The following is an 8,600-nucleotide window of genomic DNA, read 5'->3' as shown; positions in this document are numbered from 1 at the left end:
ACTACTCTCCCAATGAAACTACTCTCCCAATGAAACTACTCTCCCTGTGGAACTACTCTCCTGTGGAACTACTCTCCCTGTGGAACTACTCTCACCAATGGAACTACTCTCCTTGTGGAACTACTCTCCCTGTGGAACTACTCTCACCTATGGAACTACTCTCCCTATGGAACTACTCTCACCTATGGAACTACTCTCACCTGTGGAACTACTCTCCCAATGGAACTACTCTCACCCTATGGAACTACTCTCACCCCTATGGAACTACTCTCACCCTATGGAACTACTCTCACCCTATGGAACTACTCTCACCCTATGGAACTACTCTCCCTATGGAACTACTCTCCCAATGTAACTACTCTCCCAGTGGAACTACTCTCACTATGGAACTACTCTCCCAATGGAACTACTCTCCCAGTGGAACTACTCTCCCTATGGAACTACTCTCCCTATGGAACTACTCTCACCAATGTAACTACTCTCCCAGTGGAACTACTCTCCCAGTGGAACTACTCTCCCAGTGGAACTACTCTCCCAGTGGAACTACTCTCCCAATGGAACTACTCTCCCAGTGGAACTACTCTCCCTGTGGAACTACTCTCCCTGTGGAACTACTCTCCCTATGGAACTACTCTCACCAGTGGAACTACTCTCCCAGTGGAACTACTCTCCCAGTGGAACTACTCTCACTGTGGAACTATCTTCCTGTGGAACTACTCTCCCTGTGGAACTACTCTCCCTGTGGAACTACTCTCCCTGTGGAACTACTCTCCCTGTGGAACTACTCTCCCTGTGGAACTACTCTCCCTGTGGAACTACTCTCACCAATGTAACTACTCTCCCTGTGGAACTACTCTCCCAATGAAACTACTCTCCCAATGGAACTACTCTCACCAATGTAACTACTCTCCCAATGAAACTACTCTCCCAATGAAACTACTCTCCCAATGAAACTACTCTCCCAATGAAACTACTCTCCCAATGAAACTACTCTCACCAATGTAACTACTCTCCCTGTGGAACTACTCTCCCAATGAAACTACTCTCCCAATGGAACTACTCTCACCAATGTAACTACTCTCCCTGTGGAATAATAATAATGGAACTACTCTCACCAATGGAACTACTCTCACCAATGGAACTACTCTCACCAATGGAACTACTCTCACCAATGGAACTACTCTCACCTGTGGAACTACTCTCCCTGTGGAACTACTCTCCCTGTGGAACTACTCTCCCTGTGGAACTACTCTCCCTGTGGAACTACTCTCACCTATGGAACTACTCACCTATGGAACTACTCTACCTATGGAACTACTCTCCCTATGGAACTACTCTCCCTATGGAACTACTCTCCTATGGAACTACTCTCCCTATGGAACTGCTCTCACCAATGGAACTGCTCTCCCTATGGAACTACTCTCCCTATGGAACTACTCTCCTATGGAACTACTCTCCCTATGGAACTACTCTCCCTATGGAACTGCTCTCCCTATGGAACTACTCTCCTATGGAACTACTCTCCCTATGGAACTGCTCTCACCAATGGAACTACTCTCCCTATGGAACTACTCTCCCTATGGAACTACTCTCCCTATGGAACTACTCTCCCTATGGAACTGCTCTCCCCAATGGAACTGCTCTCACCAATGGAACTACTCTCCCAATGAAACTACTCTCCCAATGAAACTACTCTCCCTGTGGAACTACTCTCACCAATGGAACTACTCTCACCCTATGGAACTACTCTCACCCTATGGAACTACTCTCACCCTATGGAACTACTCTCACCAATGGAACTACTCTCACCAATGGAACTACTCTCCCTGTGGAACTACTCTCACCAATGGAACTACTCTCCTGTGGAACTACTCTCCCTGTGGAACTACTCTCACCAATGGAACTACTCTCACCTATGGAACTACTCTCCCTATGGAACTACTCTCCCTATGGAACTACTCTCCCTATGGAACTACTCTCCCTATGGAACTACTCACACCTATGGAACTACTCGCACCTATGGAACTACTCGCACCTATGGAACTACTCGCACCTATGGAACTACTCTCCCTATGGAACTACTCACCCTATGGAACTACTCTCACCCTATGGAACTACTCTCACCCTATGGAACTACTCTCCCTATGGAACTACTCTCCCAATGGAACTACTCTCCCCAATGGAACTACTCTCCCCAATGGAACTACTCTCCCCAATGGAACTACTCTCCCCAATGGAACTACTCTCCCCAATGGAACTACTCTCCCTGTGGAACTACTCTCCCAATGGATCTACTCTCACCTATGGAACTACTCTCACCTATGGAACTACTCTCCCTATGGAACTACTCTCACCTATGGAACTACTCTCCTATGGAACTACTCTCCCTGTGGAACTACTCTCCCAATGGATCTACTCTCACCTATGGAACTACTCTCACCCTATGGAACTACTCTCCCTGTGGAACTACTCTCCCCAATGGAACTACTCTCCCCAATGGAACTACTCTCCCCAATGGAACTACTCTCCCCAATGGAACTACTCTCCCCAATGGAACTACTCTCCCCAATGGAACTACTCTCCTGTGGAACTACTCTCCCAATGGATCTACTCTCACCTATGGAACTACTCTCCCTATGGAACTACTCTCCCTAGGGAACTACTCTCCCTATGGAACTACTCACCTATGGAACTACTCTCCTATGGAACTACTCTCCCTATGGAACTACTCTCACCTATGGAACTACTTTCCGGCTACCCGATAAAGCACTAAATAAACTTCAGTTAGTGCTAACTACGGCTGCTAGAATCCTGACTAGAACCCAAAAATGTGATCATATTACTCCAGTGCTAGCCTCCCCTACACTGGCTTCCTGTCAAAGCAAGGGCTGATTTCAAGGTTTTACTGCTAACCTACAAAGCATTACATGGGCTTGCTCCTACCTATCTCTCTGATTTGGTCCTGCCGCACATACCTACACGCACGCTACGGTCACAAGACGCAGGTCTCCTAATTGTCCCTAGAATTTCTAAGCAAACAGCTGGAGGCAGGGCTTTCTCCTATAAAGCTCCATTTTTATGGAACGGTCTGCCTACCCATGTCAGAGACGCAAACTCGGTCTCAACCTTTTAGTCTTTACTGAAGACTCATCTCTTCAGTGGGTCATATGATTGAGAGTCGTCTGGCCCAGGAGTGGGAAGGTGAACGGAAAGGCTCTGGAGCAATGAACCGCCCTTGCTGTCTCTGCCTGGCCGGTTCCCGTCATTCCACTGGGATAACTACTCTCCCTATGGAACTACTCTCCCAATGGAACTACTCTCCCAATGGAACTACTCTCACCAATGGAACTACTCTCACCAATGGAACTACTCTCACCAATGGAACTACTCTCACCAATGGAACTACTCTCACCAATGGAACTACTCTCACCAATGGAACTACCCTCCCTATGGAACTACTTTCACAATGGAACTACTTTCCCAATAGAATATTTGTGCCTCTTGTATTACATAAGACAGAATTGCCGTATGAGAGACGCTTTTGGAGATGTTGCTTACCAGAGAGCAGAGGAGGGATTGTCACATCTGATGATGTTGATTCAGTAGAGAAAGAGGTCACTGCTGAGGGTTGTTTGGATAATGATTTTATAACACGGTGGAGGACATCTTGAGACAGACTCCGTTTCAGCCCTGCTAGGGCCTTGGTGCTGGCTAGCTCTCCAGAGTTAGGGTCAGGGGTGGTGATGGTTGGCTCTCCAGAGGTAGATCCAAGGGTGGTGATCGCTGGCTCCCCAGAGGTAGGGCCAGGGGTGGGGCTGGCTGGCTCCCCAGAGGTAGGGCCAGGGGTGGGGCTGGCTGGCTCCCCAGAGGTAGGGCCAGGGGTGGGGCTGGCTGGCTCCCCAGAGGTAGGGCCAGGGGTGGGGCTGGCTGGCTCCCCAGAGGTCGGGCCAGGGGTGGGGCTGGCTGGCTCCCCAGAGGTAGGCCCAGGGGTGGGGCTGGCTGGCTCCCCAGAGGTAGGCCCAGGGGTGGGGGTGGGGGTGGGAGTAGAGGTGGATGTTAGCAGGGCTGGGCCTGGAACTGTGGAAGGGCTCAGAGGAGTTTTGGAAGATTCCAGAGGTTTCTTTAGTTTTTTCTTCGGGGAGAAGAATTGTTCCTCCTCTGTGGATTCCAGCAGTCTTTTGCTGGGTTTCCTCAGCCGTTTGTTTTCAGAATGTGCTGTGGGAACAAATAATCAATCAACCAAATCAATCTCTAAAAATAAAAAGCTAACTGTTGACATAAAACACTGCTGGTACTGAAAGCCATGGCTTACCTGATGTGTCATCTTGCTTCTCCATCCCCAGGTTCAGATCATGGGACCTGATGCGGTCTGGTGTCCCTCCCTGGCCATCTCTGTAGATCCCATTCACCTCCACAGGCCCCTGCGGTGAGGCCACCCCACCCAGGTCCCCTGGATCCTTCCCTGGCTTCACCGGCCCCTGCTGAGCAAAGGTCTGCCAGCGCTTCTTAGGGGCCACTTTGGTACCCGGGCTCTTGTCGAGGTAGGATGAGGAGTCAACAGCGGAGGGGACAGGAGGAAGAGGAGGGCCGAGGCCAGGCTCAGCCAGGTCAGCGTGCTCCAGAGACAAACTCCCTCCCCAGGCTAGGTCGGCCATCTCGGGAGAGAGACCAGCGATGGTGGCCCGGAGTTTGGCTGGAGGCCTCGGCTTCCTCCGCTGCTGCTTTTCTACTGCGTTCGCCACCATCTGAGCCAGCACCGTTTTCCCTTCAAGTTTGTACGTTTCGCTTTTTATGATGGGTTTATTTTTAGACTTGGGTTTGGCCGGTGTTCTCTTGGTTGTTGGCGAGTTCGCATGCTGGCCGTTTTGGATTTTGGTCCCCGTTGGTGTCCAGTCCCCGCCAGCAGCAGTGTTAAGGGGTTGTCTGGTGGTTGGGCGGTGGGTATTACCATGGGTTCTTCCTTGATGAGGTCTGGCAAGGGAGGCATGGTTAGGGGCTTGCCCTCTTTCTCCCTGGTATCATGCATGTCCTTCAGGAGCATCAGGAAAGTACTGAACTTGTAATTAGGCTCAGGTTTAAAGTTAGTGTTAGAGTCCCCAGAGTCTCTCTCCTCCTTCACTAAGGATTTGAATGACAGCTCCTTGATATCTTGGAAAGTGTCCATGGGAGAGAGAGAGGAGGTGGAGGAAGAACAGGAGGATATGTCAGAGACAATGTTCTCTTCCTTGACATTAATAGAGGGTATGACAGGCTTACTGGACCCTGGAGTCACATCTTCAGAGTTTTTCCATGATCCGTTGTGGAGGTGCTTCCAATCAGACTCGGGCTGTTTTTTAGGAGAGCTGTGACTAGCAGAGGATCTGGATTTGTCTGGTGAAGAATCCCTGCTAGTAGACGATTCTGTTCTGATCTGAACGTTATCGCTCACATCATCATCATCATCATCAGAAGAACGCACATTAAGCCTATCGTCTCTCAAGTTTTGGCTTGAGGCCAGCAGAGCCTCTTTGAGTTCCGTCTCCTTCTCTGCTTTCAGGGCCCTGGTCATCAGACGTCTGCTGGCAGGGAGATGCAGAGACTGCTTATCATGATCATTTTTATTTGTCAGTTCAGAAGAGCTGCCCAACTTCTGTTTTGACTGTAAAACATTTGTGTTTTTGTAGTTCTGTAATTTAAAAGAGATTTGTTTGCTAAAATGCTTGGAGATGAGGATATACATCCTCCCATAGGAACTACATGCCTAGGAACCACCATGACCACATGCCTGTCTTTGGTCTTTTCAGGAGGAGTAGCCCGCTCCTTCTTGCCCCCTTTCTCTACCTCTTGTGAGGGTTCAGACGGTTTCTCTGTGTCTTCTTTAGCAGGTTTCTCAGACCGTTTGGGACGCACAATGGTTGGTACAGAATCCAGGTCTGCGTATGGAGAGTCCTTGGGATCTTCTTCTTTCAGTGGATCCGCTGCAGCAGCAGGCATTTGGTTGGCCAAGTCTAGGATGCTTATTGACTCTGTGGGACTTGCAGCTATATGACCAAAGATCTCCGCCAAACCCTTCCTCTTCTTCTTCTTCTTCTGGCAGGGTTTCTTTTGCTGCTACTGTCGTTCGCTACGGCCAGGTCGGCAGCAGGGGGATGTTTGTTTCTGTTGGGGGAGGGCTGAGGGAGGGGGTGCAGTGAGGTTAAAGGAGGAACAAGAGGGGGCCTCGGATGTTTTTTCATCAGGCAGTGGGGAGGACACCCGCTCTTCACCGTTAAAGGCCATGGAAGAAGAGACAGCAGTATTCTTCAGAAGGTCAGGTAGGAGAAACTCAGCTTCCAGCACACTGACTTTCCACGACTCCAACAGACGCTTGGGTATCTACAGGGAGAGATGACAAACATCTGGACAAAAGTGGTCAACTGTCAAAGATGTCCTTATTTCTAAACTATATAGAGTTGTTGTCTTTGTGGAATAGATAGTATGAGTTTAATCTTTAATGTTTTGTGAGACACGCAATGAAACTATTCTGCACCTTTACAACGACAAAAGCGATTTGTGACTTTAAACATATCTCTACTAACAGCAACACACAATGTGAGCTAAATTAAAACCAACAGAAGTTGACAGTTGTCTGTAGTTAGTTACTGTGTATTTGTAGTCCTTTTCCCTCTGTTTCCCTCTCCGTCTCAGCACAGGCAGATCTGAGAACTGCTCTCCTCCTGTGAAGGGGTAGGTAACTTTCCCAGGTACCCAGGCATGGTCTGCCATCTCTGCCACAGTCTCCACGTAATACATACGACAAGGGCGACGACTGGGGACTGGAACAACAGAAAACACAAACACAACTTGTTTTAACATTGATACAAAATGTTATAGGAGAAACTCAAAAGTGTTTAAATGCTTGTCATTACACAAAGACACACTGAGCTGGTACATTGAGTTGAAGTAGTTTATAGTTAACTGTCAGAGGATGCCCCCATACTATTTGCCATTATATACCACAAACGATGTCAACTTTGGAGTGATTGTGGATAACACATTTTAGATCCAGGTGGTTATTTCTTCTCTCTCGCTGTTATATCCCCCACAGAACCCAGAGGAGAGCTTCACTTCCTTCCCCCACAGAACCCAGAGGAGAGCTTCACTTCCTTCCCCCACAGAACCCAGAAGAGAGCTTCACTTCCTTCCCCCACAGAACCCAGAGGAGAGCTTCACTTCCTTCCCCCACAGAACCCAGAGGAGAGCTTCACTTCCTTCCCCCACAGAACCCAGAGGAGAGCTTCACTTCCTTCCCCCACAGAACCCAGAGGAGAGCTTCACTTCCTTCCCCACAGAACCCAGAGGAGAGCTTCACTTCCTTCCCCACAGAACCCAGAGGAGAGCTTCACTTCCTTCCCCACAGAACCAAGAAGAGAGCTTCACTTCCTTCCCCTACAGAACCAAGAGAGCTTCACTTCCTTCCCCCACAGAACCAAGAGAGCTTCACTTCCTTCCCCCACAGAACCAAGAAGAGAGCTTCACTTCCTTCCCCCACAGAACCCAGAGGAGAGCTTCCCTTCCTTCCCCCAAGGAACCCAGAGGACAGCTTCCCTTCCTTCCCCCATAGAACCCAGAGGACAGCTTCCCTTCCTTCCCCCATAGAACCCAGAGGACAGCTTCCCTTCCTTCCCCCATAGAACCCAGAGGACAGCTTCCCTTCCTTCCCCTATAGAACCCAGAGGACAGCTTCTCTTCCTTCCCCCACGGAACCCAGAGGAGAGCTTCCCTTCCTTCCCCCAAGGAACCCAGAGGAGAGCTTCCCTTTCTTCTCCCAAGGAACCCAGAGGAGAGCTTCCCTTCCTTCTCCCAAGGAACCCAGAGGAGAGCTTCCCTTTCTTCCCCAAAGGAACCCAGAGGAGAGCTTCTCTTTCTTCCCCAAAGGAACCCAGAGGAGAGCTTCCCTTCCTTCTCCCAAGGAACCCAGAGGAGAGCTTCCCTTTCTTCCCCAAAGGAACCCAGAGGAGAGCTTCCCTTTCATCCCCAAAGGAACCCAGAGGAGAGCTTCCCTTCCTTCCCACTTATAATCAATGCTTCATGCCCTGACATAAGAATACACCCATCCTGCGATAGGTTTAGATCCAAAACCAATAATACAACTTCCCACCTTTCATGCGTGTGTGTATCCCTCCAGAGGATCTATGGTAACTCTACAGGGCCACCAGGGGCGGCGGTTGAACTTGGCCCAGACCAGATCTCCCTCCAAGTACTGTACTGCTGGGAGGGGCTTCTTCTTTGGGCTGTTGGACTGAACAAAAAAATAAACAAAGGACTTATCACACATATAGGATCATCCCTTTGACAGTTCAAAACTCTAATGGTAAAAGGGATTTCTTGTATCTTACTATATGTTATTCAAAAATAATTATTTGTATCTCAAATTCAAATGTGAAAGAAATACTGTTATCAAATCAACATTATTTTGATTAATATAAAACTAGCCTATATGTTTGATCAGCATATAGTGTACGCAAAATTTAAAAAAAATCTAAATATCTTCTTGACAAATACTGTTCGGAGATTACACAGTATTTACAAGAACTGGAGATATGTCAGATAGATCAGATAACTTTTAGGCTACCCAGGAT

General features: G+C 48.8%; 2 protein-coding genes across 2 annotated transcripts in view; both read right to left on the bottom strand.

Annotated features, from left to right (window-relative positions):
• The window catches only part of LOC118384071 (histone-lysine N-methyltransferase, H3 lysine-36 specific-like), a 103,583-nt gene extending 98,838 nt beyond the window's left edge, over positions 1 to 4,745 (bottom strand). The window contains 2 exon segments of the mRNA XM_052518274.1: positions 3,559 to 4,215; positions 4,313 to 4,745. Of these exon segments, the coding sequence (XP_052374234.1) occupies positions 3,559 to 4,215; positions 4,313 to 4,745 (1,090 nt within the window).
• A 1,345-nt stretch (positions 4,746 to 6,090) lies between these two features.
• Positions 6,091 to 8,132, bottom strand: LOC127929819 (histone-lysine N-methyltransferase, H3 lysine-36 specific-like). The gene is made up of 3 exons (XM_052518273.1): positions 8,120 to 8,132; positions 6,622 to 6,794; positions 6,091 to 6,354 (listed from the first exon to the last, which is right to left on the bottom strand). The coding sequence occupies exons 1-3, from the start codon at positions 8,124 to 8,126 to the stop codon at positions 6,091 to 6,093; spliced, it is 444 nt and encodes a 147-aa protein (XP_052374233.1). The 5' UTR covers positions 8,127 to 8,132.
• Between the last annotated feature and the right edge of the window lie 468 nt (positions 8,133 to 8,600).

Source organism: Oncorhynchus keta, chromosome 4 (genome assembly GCF_023373465.1).
Source record: "Oncorhynchus keta strain PuntledgeMale-10-30-2019 chromosome 4, Oket_V2, whole genome shotgun sequence".
Classification (NCBI taxonomy): domain Eukaryota; kingdom Metazoa; phylum Chordata; class Actinopteri; order Salmoniformes; family Salmonidae; genus Oncorhynchus; species Oncorhynchus keta.
This window is presented reverse-complemented; position numbering and strand designations above follow the sequence as displayed.

Coding starts and splice junctions, on each gene's coding strand:
- LOC127929819 (XM_052518273.1), bottom strand. Junction 6,355..6,621: donor AAAAGGACTACAAATACACA/GTAACTAACTAC, acceptor CTCTCCCTGTAG/ATACCCAAGCGTCTGTTGGA.